This window comes from Caretta caretta, chromosome 12 (assembly GCF_965140235.1).
Source record: "Caretta caretta isolate rCarCar2 chromosome 12, rCarCar1.hap1, whole genome shotgun sequence".
Classification (NCBI taxonomy): Eukaryota; Metazoa; Chordata; order Testudines; family Cheloniidae; genus Caretta; species Caretta caretta.
In genome coordinates this window covers 18,892,401-18,909,512 of record NC_134217.1, presented here as the reverse complement: position 1 = coordinate 18,909,512, position 17,112 = coordinate 18,892,401, and the positions used below count along the sequence as shown (strand labels likewise).

General features: G+C 38.6%; 1 protein-coding gene across 4 annotated transcripts in view; it reads left to right on the top strand.

Moving 5' to 3' along the window:
* Positions 1–17,112, top strand: part of PHKB (phosphorylase kinase regulatory subunit beta) — a 216,756-nt gene that overhangs the window by 140,254 nt on the left and 59,390 nt on the right. For all 4 annotated transcript variants that reach the window (XM_048816935.2, XM_048816937.2, XM_048816934.2 and 1 more), the window contains 2 exons: positions 16,536–16,591; positions 16,821–16,914. In XM_048816935.2, coding sequence (XP_048672892.1) covers positions 16,536–16,591; positions 16,821–16,914 — 150 coding nt within the window. The remainder of the gene's footprint in view (positions 1–16,535; positions 16,592–16,820; positions 16,915–17,112) is intronic.

The window sequence follows — 17,112 nt, the reverse complement described above, 5'->3', positions numbered from 1 at the left end:
AGAAAGAAAACTCTTATTGTTTAAATCAATTTAAGTTACACAGAGATGGCTGAGAAACCACATTTTAGTTCTGCAATTTTTTTAAGCTTTCAGAAACATTTTTCATCCAGATTCAGGATGAAAAAACAATAACTCAAAAATTTTCACAGGACTTAAAAACCCACTATTTTTTTTCCTGAAACACTGAAATGTGGTGTTTCCAAAACAAAATATGCTCACCAGAATCCTCAGCTGCCTACCAGCTGGGCTGCAGCTGAGCCAGGAATCCTGGAAGCCCTAGCAGCTGTGGACTGAAATTGACATAATTCCTGTTAGTTTCATGACTGCTCTTCAGTAGTAGGCAGAAGACTGACAAGAATTATGAATTAAGAATCATGTCAATTTCAGTCTGCAGCTCCATGGCAGCTAACCTAGTGGACTATCAGGGAGACTGGAAGCTCTCTGAGTATTGGCTGTCAAGTTCCAAGGTCTCTGGTGTGACCTGGCAGGAAGACAAGCAGGTTTCCAGCAGTAATTTGTCAAAAGTAAACTGATTCTGCAAAAAATTTAGATTTTGACAAAGTGGAAAATTCAGATGAAAAATTGTTTTTTCAAAATTTTTCCGACCAACTCTATCTGTGCAGTTTGTATGTAGATGAGCCCTTTATAATGGAGGCAAGAGCCACATGCATGTAAAAAGTGTGAGGCAGGTGATTAAAAGCACATTCTGAACCTTTTACATTCTTGCAGAGAGACATTTCCTTAATCGAGAGTAACTTTTTTTCTTACTGTGCAGTGTTGTAGAAGAAATTGTGGAATGTTTATCAGATATTGATGTAAACTATTCTGTGGGAACAAAAGCTACTGTGTCTTGTGCAAATGAATGTGTATCCTGCTTCCAGAGCATTTCTTTTTTCTTGATTTATCCAAATACTCCTTACAAGCACTCAGTATCTTCCCATTTCTTGTTGCCTAGGCAATCCTGATGCCTGGGTGCTAGCTGATGATCTGTGAATGAGACTTCCATTGTTCACACTGCAGCACTTACGCTATGTTAATGTGAGATAATGGAAACTCAAAAAGAAAAGGAGTAGTTGTGGCACCTTAGAGACTGACCAATTTATTTGAGCATGAGCTTTCATGAGCTACAGCTCACTTTATCGGATGCATACCGTGGAAACTGACAGTATATATGGAATTTGCTTATGTGTTTTACCCAGCACCTCAGGGTGCTGCCAGAAGAAGTTACATTGCACAGTCAGTTGTGCAACACTAAAGTTGGATTCAGTTAGTTAGCATAAGAATTGCCTCTTGCTTTACAGCCATTCTCAATATGCATAAATTATCCACTACCTTGATCTTCCCTTGTATCCTCTTTTTTAGTTAAAAGAAAAGGAGTACTTGTGGCACCTTAGAGACTAACCAATTTATTTGAGCATGAGCTTTCGTGAGCTACAGCTCACTTCATCGGATGCATACTGTGGAAACTGCAGAAGACATTATATACACAGAGACCATGAAACAATACCTCCTCCCACCCCAGTCTCCTGCTGGTAATAGCTTATCTAAAGTGATCGCTCTCCTTACAATGTGTATGATAATCAGGTTGGGCCATTTCCAGCCCAAATCCAGGTTTTCTCACCCTCCGCTCCCCCCCTGCCCCCCCCCCAAACTCACTCTCCTGCTGGTAATAGCCCATCCAAAGTGATCACTCTCTTTACAATGTGTATGATAATCAAGATGGGCCATTTCCAGCACAAATCCAGGTTTTCTCAAACCCCTCCCCCCCCCAAAACACACACACACACACACACACACACACACAAACTCACTCTTCTGCTGGTAATAGTTCATCCAAAGTGACCACTCTCCCTACAATGTGCATGATAATCAAGGTGGGCCATTTCCAGCACAAATCCAGGGTTTAACAAGAACGTCTGGGGGGGAGGTTGGAAAAAACAAGAGGAAATAGGCTACCTTGCATAATGACTTAGCCACTCCCAGTCTCTATTTAAGCCTAAATTAATAGTATCCAATTTGCAAATGAATTCCAATTCAGCAGTTTCTCGCTGGAGTCTGGATTTGAAGTTTTTTTGTTTTAAGATAGCGACCTTCATGTCTGTAATTGCTTGACCAGAGAGATTGAAGTGTTCTCCAACTGGTTTGTGAATGTTATAATTCTTGACATCTGATTTGTGTCCATTTATTCTTTTACGTAGAGACTGTCCAGTTTGACCAATGTACATGGCAGAGGGGCATTGCTGGCACATTATGGCATATATCACATTGGTGGATGTGCAGGTGAACGAGCCTGTGATAGTGTGGCTGATGTTATTAGGCCCTGTGATGCTGTCCCCTGAATAGATATGTGGACACAGTTGGCAATGGGCTTTGTTGCAAGGATAGGTTCCTGGGTTAGTGGTTCTGTTGTGTGGTATGTGATTGTTGGATTTGTGCTGGAAATGGCCCACCTTGATTATCATACACATTGTAAAGAGAGTGATCACTTTGGATGGGCTATTACCAGCAGGAGAGTGAGTTTGGGGGGGGGGGGGGGAAGAGGGTGAGAAAACCTGGATTTGTGCTGGAAATGGCCAAACTTGATTATCATACACATTGTAAGGAGAGTGATCACTTTAGATAAGCTATTACCAGCAGGAGAGTGGGTTGGGAGGAGGTATTGTTTCATGGTCTCTGTGTATATAATGTCTTCTGCAGTTTCCACAGTATGCATCTGATGAAGTGAGCTGTAGCTCACGAAAGCTTATGCTCAAATAAATTGGTTAGTCTCTAAGGTGCCACAAGTACTCCTTTTCTTTTTGCGAATACAGACTAACACGGCTGTTACTCTGAAACCTGTCTTTTTTAGTTGTTCTTTTGTTCATTTCCCTTGTAAACAACTTGGTTCTTGAGACCAATATCTTCTGATGATCATAGATGAACAGTATTGAAAATCTAGAAAGGATTTGTTCTACAAACCAGTGGAACATATTGCATGACTTAGCAGGAAATCTGTGTTAATTTTCCAGATGTGTAGGGAGAAACAGATTCTTCCCTAAGGACTTTGATTATCAGAGATGCAGTATGTGTTTCTTTTTCTCAACTAGAATCCTGTATGATTTTAATTTAATGATGGGACGTACCATAATGAATGATACGAAGAAGGTGAATTAGGCACTCGTATTTTGAGAAAGGTGAAATAGAAGAACAAGGAAACATCAATGAAAATGAAAAGCAAAATTTTAAAATTGATAACGGGAATTTCATAATTAGCCTGTGGACCTCAGTGCCACAAGAGAGATTTAGTTCACGAGCCAAGTAGGATTGAAAGATTAGGTAATTGTATAGATAATAAGAGCATCCACAGTTATTTTTGGTAGGATAAAAAAGAATAGAGGATATAAACGGTTATGCATGGAGGCAAAAATGTAACCATTGACTGGGATTGGGAAGAAACTTCCCCATTGACCAGGTTATTCCATTACAGAGTTTCTTGCTCCTCCTCTGAAGCATCTGTTACTGTATGCTGTTAGAGATGAGATACTAAATTAGGTGGTCCATTGTTCTCATCCAATATGGTAATTCTTGTGTTCCCATTCAGTCCTCGGGAATTGCTCATACTAGCAGTACTGTAAATGACATTGTGCCTATTACAGGCAGGCTGGTAGCACCACCTTTTGTTACGGGTGCCACCACCTCCCCAGCACTGTGTCTCTCACAGACTGCGACCCTGAGCAGAGTCAGCCAGCATTAGAAGCGGCTCTGTACTGTCCCTTCAGCTTCCCACCTGGGCCCAGTGGAGCTGGAAGTGCCAGGGGTGGGTGATCAAGAGACACAGCAGGAGAAGGACAAATCTTCCCTCCCGCACCAGCAGACGGAGCAGAGCAAGCCCTGCAAGGGCATCTCTGTACTCTCCGAAATTGGGGGGAGGGGGGCAGTTAAGTCTGCATGCCCCCTCTTTCCCCCCTCCGGCGTCACCTCCGATTGTTGGTTCCCCTTCTTTCTTTCTTTTTTGCTCAATATTTTTCTTATTGGCTTTTCTGTTCTGTATTTCACATCTACTCAAACAGTTAATCTTAATATTTCATTATGCCATTTTTATCGAATTTAGCTCAATTTATGCAAAATCAGTGTGCAAGTCTATTTCGTACTCACTTTGTGGTAAAAATGGAATATGAAACTAGAATACAACACATTTAACTTACTTATGTCTTCAAAAACCAAAACCAGCTTCTTTCCTTATAATGCCTTGTTCCTTTTCTCCACAATTAAAAAAATGCATTAAATTATTTCATTCTCTTTTTTAAAAAGACCGCTATTTCAGAGCATTTGGCAACTTAGGGTTACTGAAACAAAATCAATCAACCCAAATTCAGTTTAAAAAAATAGAGCAATTTTATTAATTATTATTCCATTTGCAATAAAACAACTTAATCAGACCTAAGTCTTGTTCCACAAAGATTTAGCTGGACGAGACAACTCTAATTGCTATCTATATGAACTTTCTTTGTGTATAGTATCTTGGAAACACGTCTATCAAGAGACAGGCTACTTTATAACTGCAGTTTGAGTGCAGTGGTCTAAATGCAGGGAACTACTGAATTGTCTCAGATACAATTTTGTGAATACCTGTGGGTAAATATTAAAATTTCAGTGCTGATCACTATATACTGCTTCTGCAGAGGCTCCCTCTTGAAAATGGTGATTATCTGTGCTGCAGCTCTGGAACCACCTAGAAAACAGTGACCATGTGGTTCATGCTCATATCCTCTGATGGATACAAACTTTCAGTGAAAGGCTATACAAAAGGCTGCAGACCCAATTTTTTTTCTCAAAAAGAAAAGGAGTACTTGTGGCACCTTAGAGACTAACAAATTTATTTGAACATAAGCTTTTGTGTGCTACAGCCCACTTCATCGGATGCATGCAGTGGAAAATACAGTAGGATGATTTTATATACACAGAGAACATGAAACAATGGGTGTTACCGTGCACACTATAAGGAGAGTGATCAGTTAAGGTGAGCTATAACCAGCAGGAGAGAAAAAAAACCTTTTGTGGTGATAATCAATATGGGCCATTTCCAGCAGTTGACAAGAACGTGTGAGGAACAAAAGGGGGAGGGGAAATAAACATCGGGAAATTATTTGAAATAATATATATATATATATATATATATATATATTTCAAAAATATTTGAAATACCAGTGCAGGACCCCAAATAATTGGGAAGGGAGACTAGGATGACCATGGAATTGCAAAGGGGAAATATACTGTGAGAACTACAATTACGGGTGAATTATTTTCTTTTCTCCAATAATTGCCTCTACAGATCCCTGCTTCAAGAGATTAGTTAACCCTCATAACCCCCTTGAAGAGTGTCCATTTAATTGTCCTTAATTTCACCGTGGTAATTTATCTGTTCACCACTCTTCATACTCATATAAGATTCTTCTAGCAAAAGTAAACATTTCCATCTTCAAAAACAAAGGGTTTGATCCTCACTGTACCAAATCCAGCATACTGGACGTCACTGGGATGCCGTAACTATTTCTGAAGTGATCATATTATTTTTTACTTGTTGGAGCATTGCCATATTGTGACAGTCTGGCTAGTTCTCAGGAAAGAGACACTGGATGTCAACTGTCTTAAAAATTGCCACCATGTTTCCAGTCTGTTCTGAGACAAAATCATTTGAAATGTGACAACATCCATAATCTACCAGCATCTGATCTCTTTTAACATCCTGGACTTTTTACAATCAGTATTAAGATCCAGCATGGCACAAAAACATATGTATGTTAGTCTGTGTTACTGCTGCTAACTCCAAATAAAGAAATATGAAGAAAAAACTCAGTGAAAGCAGAAGAGTTTACTGGATAATTAAGATTAATTCCTTATAGCATGTCTTAAAATACTTAGGTATTGGTTTATTTTTCCCTTTAGTAATAAAACAACTAAAATCACAAATTAATAAATAAATGAGACTTAAATATTCAATTTTTTTCACATCTTACACTTCAATAGATGCCTGATATTTTGGAGGTATTTGTATTTATCCCACATCTACTACCTATGTGTTTGAACCACATTTAGCCTTTGCTTGTTGAATAATGATAAACAAATGTGTGGTTAGTGTACTGAAGGAGCTCTTCCTTCCAGTTCACTAGCATAACAAAGTTGGTACATAATTCAGTGCTCTATACTATGTGTCTCACATTTTGAGTCAAAATTCATAGACTTCTTTTCTGCTTTCTTTTGCTGAAAATTTGTTTAGAATACATCATAATACCTAGATAGTAAATTACATTAAATGTGACACTCTTTTTAAAGGAGCACTAATGTAGTGAAAAATGTTGGCTGTCCTTTAGCTAGCAAGATGTACAAATGAAGCCTAATGAGCACAAATTACTCTTATTTGAGGAACTGAAAGCAAAATTTTATTAAATTCTCAAAACACACTTTTCCCTTAGGTCCAAGAATTAGCACTGTATTGCAGATAAACTCTGTTTTAGGATCACTTATTTTAAGTTTGTGGCATGAAAGTTTAGTCTCTGAAGATTCTTTGTTGTTTAAGACCTACAATATGTTACGTAGTATATAAAAATATGGTCTGGTTAAGTGATTTATAAAGGATTGCTTTGTAAATGGAGTATTATCTAGATGGAAGGCATTAGTTGTTATAGCTAAAGCTAAATCACTCATCTTAAAGCTTACAAAACCTGTAAGAACAAAACAACAGTCTTGTATGTTACAGAATGCTTGTGGAGCATAATGAGCAATATGACAAAGACTGTGTTAAAGTGCTTCAGTACAAAAACATAATAAAATAATTCAATTAGTGTACGTAGAAAAACAGTAGTAGATTGCTCTCCTAATTAATCCCTAAACATTTTTTTATTTTGTATTGCAGCAAAAGGTCTGTTTATATAACATAATGTGAAATCATCAATATAGAATTAGTCCACTACACAAACAAGGATTTTTACTTTATGTTCCAAAGTAGAAACAAGAATGACACCACAATCTAAGCCATTCTGGTTTGTGCTAATATTTTCATGTAAACCTCATATTTTGCTTTGTAGTGACATCTGATCATTATTTAGTGTTCTCTGTTGGACTTCATTTCCCAATAGATAACTTAATTATATATGGTTTCAGAGTAACAGCCGTGTTAGTCTGTATTCGCAAAAAGAAAAGGAGTACTTGTGGCACCTTAGAGACTAACCAATTTATTCGAGCATAAGCTTTCGTGAGCTACAGCTTACTTCATCAGATGCATACTGGAATGGGACCATGGAGGCCTGGTGTGTGAGCTGTAACTCACGAAAGCTTATGCTCAAATAAATTGGTTAGTCTCTAAGGTGCCACAAGTGCTCCTTTTCTTTTTAATTATATATATATATTTTTCACTCATGTGCACTGTAGTTTTTTAATAGGTATAATGTAGGTGGTCAATAACTCTTCTTAAGTAATTGTTATCTTTTTGCAAAACCTTGTTTGGTCCCCTTTTGTTCCTGCTGGACCAAATTTGTTGCAACCGAGTGTTGATTATTATTTTTCATTTTGGGATTTTAGTGAATGAGATGGACCAGATTCTAGTGAGAAAAGATGTATTAAGGAACTGTCATGTCAAGGTTTCCCCTTTGCAGGATATGAAAGCTGATATTTTACTGTTTTGTTTATTTTGTTTGCTGTAAAAATCAAAAATGAAAACCTGATTCCACTGACCTAGTGTGAGCAATTGAGTTACTGATCAAGAGTATGTGCAAAACTTTAATTACTGACAGGTTTCAGAGTGGTAGCTGTGTTAGTGTGTATCAACAAAAACAAAGAGGAGTCCTTGTGGCACATTGGAGACCAACAAATTAATTTGGGCAGAACGTTTCGTGGGCTAAAACCCACTTCATCAGATGTGTGGAGTGAAAAATACAGTAAGCAGAATATATATTATAGCACATGAAAAGATGGGAGTTGCCTTACGAAGTGGGGGGTCAGTGCTAACGAGCCAATTCAATTAAGGTGGATGTAGCCTGTTTTCAACAGTTGACAAATGGGGTGAATACCAAGGGAGGGAAAATTACTTTAGTAGTGCTCACGAGGCCAATGCAATCAAGGTCACCCATTTCCAACAGTTGACAAGAAGGTGTGAGTATCAGCAGAGGGAAAATTACTTTTTGTAGTGATCCATCCACTCCCAGTCTTTATTCAGACCTAATTTGGTGGTGTCCAGTTTGCAAATTAATTCCAGTTCTGCAGTTTCTCATTGGAGTGTGGTTTTGAAATTTTTTTGTTGAAGAATTTCCACTTTTAAAAATTGCCTCAAGGACTCCTCGTTGTTTTTAATTACTGAGGTTCTCTAACCTGAACAAATACAGCTAGAATACTTTTTTTTTAAAATTTGGGATGTTGATCTTTTGATTTGGAGACTGAAGCTGCCATTATTAATATTTGGGAGAGGGTATTCAAAACGTCACTTCTTGCATAAATCACTGGTTAATTTTATTTTCAGTATTGTAGGTAATTCTCTATAAAGAATCAGCACAGATTACACTAAAGATAGATAGACAAGGATTTCCAAGATAAACAGAATCTGGATTATGTTTGTTTGTTTATACCACCCTCACTTTTATAACATTGGAGTGACTTCTCCATTATACTGGCCAGATCTAGAGAGCTGTTGAAACAGTGAACAAACCAAAAATTGTAAGCCTAATTCACCAATGGTATAACTCCATTGACTTTGACCATGTAGTTATTTGAGAGTTAGGGAATGGCTAGAGGATAAGACAAGGGTGTTTTTGTTTGTTTGTTTTTAATTATGTAAAGCATTTTAGGATGTGGCATATCTAATTTGATAGGTTAAAAAATAAGTATCCATGTTACAGAAATTTTTTTCAATATTCCATCTAGGTTAGCAGTTAATCCTTGTAGAGAGATGCTCAGAGTACTGTGCATTTATTTTCTAATAGCATCTATTATCTTAAAATTTCACTGCAGACATGAGTGGTCTTGGTGTGAAATTTTCTGGATCTGTGGCATATCCTGAATAATTTAAAAAAAGTAAGAGTTTCACTGACCCTTTTAAATGCTAAGTAGTCATTTTAAAGCCATATTCTACCTCAAACAAATGCAAATAGCATTCTTTTGCCTTTGTGGATCATTTTTCCTTCATCCAATAAGTGATATATACAGTATTTGTCACAGAGCATCTGACTATTGTATTTAAGGTATGTTCTATACACCAAAACCAAATACACTTAACTCCCTGTATTTCTCTGGTCTTGCCTCCACTGTAAATGTTATCTGTAGTGCAAGCTTTGCGTAAATCTTTATCATAACTATATATCTTGAATACCAAAACTAAATTTGACTTCCATAAATCTTTTCTTCCTGTTTCTGACTATAGTTGGGGAAGCTATAATCTTAGGCATTTTCCTGTTTCCTTTTAGCTTTACTATGATTGTTCAAAATATTCAATGCTATGTTAAAAAAAACTAGATGTTATATATATTTTTAGTTTGAGACACTTCTGCAAGCTTGCACCAGCAAAATTGCCAAAAGTACGCCTCTTCCCCGATATAACATGACCCAATATAATGCGGGTTCGCATACAACGCGATAAAGTTCCAACACGCTGCTCTGAGCAGCGTGTCAAGGGTGCCGGGCCGGGCTGGGACTGAGGGGTTGGATAAGGGGCAGAGGGTCTCAGGGGCTTCTCCCCCCCAGGGTCTGGGAGGGGAGAGCTGGGGGGGCACTTTTGGGGGCCCCACAACCCCAGAGTGGCCCGGGACTTAGCTAGGGGCTGGGGTCCGCCCACTCTGCTTCCCTCGCCCCAGCCCCAGCCGTGTCGCTCGGGGAATGGGGTTTGGGGGAAGGGATCCCCGCAGCACTTACTGGCAGCGGCAGAAGCGGAGCAGCCCGGCCCCAGCCCGCTCTACTCCGCCAGCTCCCAGCCGCAGCACTCTGCTTCCCACCACAGGTGAGTGCGGGACCTTTCCCCAACCCCGCCCCCAGCGACACGGCTGGGGCTGGGGCTGGGGCTGGGGCAAGGAAAGCGGAGCGGTCTGGGGCCTTTCCCCACCTTCCCCGTACTCACCAGTGGCTGGGAGATGGTGGAGTAGAGTGAGCTGGGGCCATATTACGTCACTTCCCGCTACTGCCGGTGAGTGCCTGTCAGGGGATGAGGGGTGTGGATAGAGGTCGGAGCATCAGGGGATAGGGAGCAGGGGCATTGGGTAGGAGGTGGGGTCCTGGGGGTGATTAGGGATGGAGGTCTCTAGAGGGGGCATTCAGGTAAACAAGGAACGGGAGGGCCAAAGCATGTTTGATATAACGCGGTCTCACCTATAACATGGTGAGATTTTTTGTCTCCCAAGGACCGCGTTATATTGGGGTAGAGGTGTATTGGGCATAAATTGTTTAGCACTGTCCAAGTACTGACTATGACATTCTGGGGTGCAATCCACACCAGTAAGGGGCTGTTACCCCTGCCCTGTGAACTTGGATGCCTCACAGTGCTTTGCTGCTGTAGCTCCCACCTGGACAGCTCACAAACAGCCTTCCAGATAACACCCTGGGTATCTGTGGATAGCTGCAGCCTGCTAGCCATACATCAGTCACAGCTCTGGCTTCTACCAGTCTGGGTTGCCATGTGCTGGGTGACCCCAACACACTCCCTGTTCTGGATTTTTCTTCAAAATATGTTTTCTGCGCTGTCTAGCCCTCTCCTAAACACTCCAGATATGTTAGGTCTGTTGCCCCTCTAAGGGGATCAGTATACAACAGTTTGCTATCCTAAATGGAGTTACCCACACAGTTCACAACACTGGATTAGTTTTGATTAAAGAATAAAACAAATTGATTTAACTACAAGGAGATAGGTTTTAAGTGAGTACAAGTCTAAGGCATTAAAGTCAGGAATGGTTACAAGAGAAATTAAGATAAAATGCTTCCTAATACTCAAACTTAACAAACCATACTTGATTCAAGGTGAAATTCCTTACCACATGTTTCCAGTAACATTGCTGACAAAATTATCAGGCCACGATCTGCTCCCAAAGTCCAAGGGCTGTTTCTTTTGTTGTCTTAGGTGAAAGAGAGGGATGGCTAGGTAGAGATAACTTGGGGTGTTTTTGCCCCTCATTTTTACAGTTATCACCCTTTGATATGTATTTATAACATAAGAACAGCCATACTGGGTCAGACCAAAGGTTCATCTAGCCCAGTATCCTGGCTTCCGACAGTGGCCAATGCCAGGTGCACCAGAGGGAATGAACAGAATAGGTAATCATCAAGTGATCCATGCCCTGTTGCAAAATTCCCAGCTTCTCGCAAACAGAGGCTAGGGCCACCATCCCTGCCCATCTTGGCTAATAGCTATTGATGGACCTATCCTCCATGAATTTATCTAATTCTTTTTTTGAACCCTGTTATAGTCTTGACCTTCACAACATCCTCTGGCAAAAAGTTCCACAGGCTGACTGTATGTTGTGTGAAAAAATACTTCCTTTTGTTCCTGCTACCTATTAATTTCTTGTGGTGACCCCTAGTTCATGTTATGAAAAGGAGTAAATAACACTTCCTTATTTTCTTTCTCCACACCAGTCACGATTTTAAACCTCAACCATATCCCCCCTTAGTCGTCTCTTCTCCATGCTGAAAAGTCCCAGTTTTATTAATCTCTCCTCATACGGAAAAGTCTTATTAATCTCTCCTTCTATACCCTAATCATTTTTGTTGCCCTTTTCTGAAGCTTTTCCAATTCCAATACATCTTTTTTGAGATGGGATGACCACATCTGCACACAGTATTCAAGGTGTGGGCATACCATGGATTTATATTGAGGCAATAAGATATTTTCTGTCTTATTATCTATCCATTTTTGAATGATTCCCAACATTCTGTTAGCTTTTTCGACAGCCGCTGCACAAGAAGTGGATGTTTTCAGAGAACTATCCACAATGACTCCCAAGATCTTTCTTGAGTGGTGATAACTAATTTAGACTCCATCATTTTATATGTGTAGTTGGGATTATGTTTTGCAATATGTATTATTTTGCATTTATCAACAATGAATTTCATCTGCCATTTTGTTGCCTAGTCACCCAGTTTTGAGCGATCCTTTTGTAGCTCTTCACAGTCTGCCTGGGACTTAACTATCTTGAGTAGTTTTGTGTCATCTGCAAATTTTGCCACCTCACTGTTTACCTCTTTTTCCAGATCGTTTATGAATATGTTGAATAGGACCCCGGGAGGGACACCACTATTTACCTCTCTCCATTGTGAAAACTGATGATTTATTCCAACCCTTTGTTTCCTATCTTTTAACCAGTTACCAATCCATGAGACCACCTTCCCTCTTATATCATGACTTACTTTGCTTAAGAACCTTTGGTGATGGACCTTGTCAAAGGCTTTCTGAAAATCTATATCCACTGGATCCCCCTTTCCACATGCTTGTTGACCCCCTTCAAAGAATTCTAGTATCATAGAATCATAGAATATTAGGGTTGGAAGGGACCTCAGGAGGTCATCTAGTCCAACCCCCTGCTCAAAAGCAGGACGAATCCCCAATTAAATCATCCCAGCCAGGGCTTTGTCAAGCCTGACCTTAAAAACTTCTAAGGAAGGAGATTCCACCACCTCCCTAGGCAACGCATTCCAGTGTTTCACCACCCTCCTAGTGAAAAAGTTTTTCCTAATATCCAACCTAAACCTCCCCCACTGCAACTTGAGACCATTACTCCTTGTCCTGTCCTCTTCTACCACTGAGAATAGTCTAGAACCATCCTCTTTGGAACCACCTCTCAGGTAGTTGAAAGCAGCTATCAAATCCCCCTTCATTCTTCTCTTCTGCAGACTAAACAATCCCAGTTCCCTCAGCCTCTCCTCATAAGTCATGTGTTCCAATCCCCTAATCATTTTTGTTGCCCTTCGCTGGACTCTTTCCAATTTATCCACATCCTTCTTGTAGTGTGGGGCCCAAAACTGGACACAGTACTCCAGATGAGGCCTCACCAATGTCGAATAGAGGGGGACGATCACGTCCCTCGATCTGCTCGCTATGCCCCTACTTATACATCCCAAAATGCCATTGGCCTTCTTGGCAACAAGGGCACACTGCTGACTCAGTAGATTGGTAAGGCATGATTTCCCTTTACGAAAACCATGTTGACTCTTCCCCAACACATTATGTTCAACTATATGTTGACAATTTTGTTCTTTACTGTAGTTTCAATCAGTTTGTCTGGTACTGAAGTCAGGCTTGCCAGGATCACCTCTGGAGCCCTTTTTAAAAATTGGTGTCACATTAGCTATCCTCCAGTCATTTGGTACAGAAGCTGATTTAAATGGTAGATTACAGACTACAGTTAGTAGTTCTGCAATTTCACACTTTTGTTCCTTCAGAACTCTTGGGTGAATACCATCTGGTCCTAGTGACTTTTTACTCTTTAGTTCATCAATTTGTTCCAAAACTTTCTCTAATAAAGCCATCTGTTTAATTCAGTACTTTTTGCAATACTGACCCCTTTTCCTGAGGGTTACCCCTAGATAAAATTTATTCCTGCTGTGAGGACAGAGACAAAGAGCATGGTGATTAAAGAGGTTCCAGGTTGTTGTTTGCTGAGATGCAAATCTGTTTGTTCCTGCCCCCCTTCCTTGCCAGAGAATGGCCACATGATAGGCGATTGTTCATCAACTTTGACACCTGGCTAGAGGTGTCAGCTTGTCCTTTGTCTTCGAGAAACTGGTTTACTGATCTGGTAAACGCATTTCAGACTTAATTTCAGCTGATGTTCATAACTTTACATAGTTGCTACATATGTTTCACCATGATATTCTTGATCAGCAAGTTATTTGTTTTCAAATGATACCTTACAAGGTATATTTTGTGCAAAGATTATTACAGTGGTGTGTAGGGTATGAATATAGGGTCATGGTGACATCCACTGTATTCAGCTTTGATTGAATATAGGTAGTTAATGCTGTATCTATATATCTATATATAAACTCAATATAGTGCATTTAACTAGCATTCTACTATGTATGAAGCAGAAAGCAAATGTCTTTGCCTTTCACTGTGTCAAGGTCTGGGAGACAATATAAAGTTATAGATCTAGAATGTGCCACAGCATACTGTAAACACTGTTAGAATATTCAGTTAGAAGATGAATGAAATAATAAGTATATTAATGAAATATATATATATAGAGAGAGAGCGCACTATAATTTCTGGGGACTGATAAATGGCTTTATTTCATTCATCTTCTAACTGAATATTCTAACAGTGTTTACAGTATGGCGTGGCACATTCTGTAAATTTATATTGTCTCCCAGACCTTGACACAGTGAAAGGCAAAGACATTTGCTTTCTGCTTCATACATAGCAGAATGCTAGTTAAATGCACTATATTGAGTTTCTTGCAGTATTTTTTGAAAGTCTTAAGTTTCACACAGCCAGGTCCTCTAATATAAAAATGACTGAAGCAGTAAGTCACTTAGAAAAAGATTGCTGCATCTACCTTTTGATAAAGTACTTCATCAGGTGCAGTAATCCATGAAATCCTGCATACCAGTAAATAGATTGACACGAGAAGTAAGGGATCTGCAGTTTATTTTTAATAAACTCCCTTTTTTGTCCCAGACATTATTTTCTAGAGTCTGTACTAAAATTTTATAGCTAAAAATTATTTTACCTGTTTCTTTGAGTGGCAAGAATCTAATTACTCAACCAACTTAAATACACTGTCATTTGGAAATAAGGAATTCTAGTTAGAACGTGCTTTCTTCCTTCTGTCTGCTATATACAAATCTAAACATAATAACTTGACATAGAATGCTTATCCAAAGATCTTTCTCCAGACTTTCATTTCAAATAGTCTCAATTGCAATAGTCAGACAACCTCAATCTCTTACATGATATTAATAGACATAGAGCAGCAAAGAAACTTCCTAATTCTAATTCTGAGGTAAAGTTTGTAGTGGTTTATTATACTGTCCTGACATAAAGTAATTTTGTCTGTTTTTAATACCTTTACAAACAGTGTTAAGTCAATAAGAACTCCCTGTTGTTGAGGACACTGTTTTGTTATCAAAGTCTTATGTCACTTGAATTTCCAACAGGTCATTCTGGCTCCCATATTGTAATACTTATATTGAGGGAAAAAAATCTGGTTTGTGTGCTTAAAAAATGTAGGTTATAGTGCTTCTGCAACCTCTAGTAGAAGTTATTATTCATGTATTTTTTAGGACAAAAAATACATTTTTTAGGACCTCAAGATTTGCTTTTCTGAATACAGCAAGTGCGATTTGGTTTGGAGGAGTCATAAATGCCTGAACTTGTCTTTTTACTTTAAAGACTTACAATGGAAAGAAATTATGATACATTTTGGATGTAGACATTTTAAAAAGTTAACATAATTTTAACTTAATTTTTGCTCTGCAAATTCTGCAGTTTTTCTTTACATTGTTAAAATTAAAATTCCAAGTCAGGGGTTTTTACAGCTAAAACTGTGCTGTTAGAGAGAACCGTCTTGGAAATAACACTGTATTTGCTTCTGCTGGATACACCATAGCACTTCCCCTTCCCTCTTCCTTCTCTCCTCCCCCCAAAAATCAGAGTATGTATACAGAGTGCATTGAATACTATCAAGGAAATGAATGAGAGTAATGCAGACATTTTACATCTTAGCCAGTGAAGCATGTTGCCAGTTAAATCCCGGCCCCAGTCACTGATTTTAGTGAGGTCAAAATTTTACCCATCTGTTTAATTCAATACTGTTTGCATGTCTTTTTTCTGACCAAAATACTGTCATTTATTTTGTTCTTAATAACCTAATTAATCATAACATTAGAAATATTGTCACCCTTTAGAAATGTACATTATATCTTTCATACAACAATACAGTTAGCAACTGTCCAGTCAAAAATACTTCAGATTAAAAATATTAATGATATTAGCTTGCATGTCATGTGTGTGTGTGCATTTTGTTTTTTGGTTGTTTTTTTATGAAGGCTATCAGTTATACAGTCGGTTGTGTGATTAATTCTTTACAAAGTCTATGCAGTATATCAAAATAATACTATGATATAGTAGGTATAAGGGGAAAATACCAAAAACATCAATAATATAACCTTGCGTTTTTTCTGGGATACATACTGAAGGATTTTTACCATATATAATAATTTTTAAATAAATCTCTTACATGGTTTGTCTTTTTTCCATTACAAAAATGTAAATGGTGGCAAAAGAAGAATTGGTCCCTATCTCTCCAACATGCATCATTCAAAATACCATTGACAGTACAGCCACTCACTTAGTTGTGAGATTTATGGCTTTTAGTTCTATGGTGTTCCATTACCCTGTCTACACAGTTAAATTGATTAACAGACAGTTGAGAGCAGGGAGAAGCAGCAATACAGTGAGTTGATGCCGATCGTATCTATGAACTGTTTAAATACTGTTAATATTGTTCTTGTTTCTTGTTGAGATAACAAACTGTTCTTGGTTAACTATGTTAATAAAAGTATTTGTTTGCTGTTATTGATTTTAGGGGCCTCTAGAAAATGATTTGGTGGTCCATGTGGCCCTGATAGCAGAAAGTCAACGGTAAGACATTTACTTTTATTAAGAATTTGTATTTTAAGGAAGAATTGAATGTGACCGAGATCTACAGTCTGGCACAGGTTTTCAAAGAAGCAGGAGTGAGAATATTAATTCAGATTTAAATTGATATGATATTCATGTTTTTGCTTCTTCAGTAATTGCTACCACAGCCATTACAAAATCAGACTGTAGTTATACTGTGATTAATCCCTGCATTTATTTTGTTTTATAGCCTGCAAGTTTTTCTGAACACATATGGAATCCAGACTCAGACTCCCCAGCAGGTGGAACCTATTCAGATATGGGCTCAACAGGAACTTGTCAAAGTAAGAGATTTTGCATTAATGACTTATCTATGCTGTTCTTTTTTTTCTTTTTTTTAATGCAATTCCTTATTTGCTGACAACCAGACTCAAGCGTACTTATGTTGCAGTAAACTGTCTAGCTTTTTGTTTCATTTTAATTAAACTGTATGATACTTCAAAGTGTGCATTATTGGTTTATAATGCATGCCTGGTTGCAGC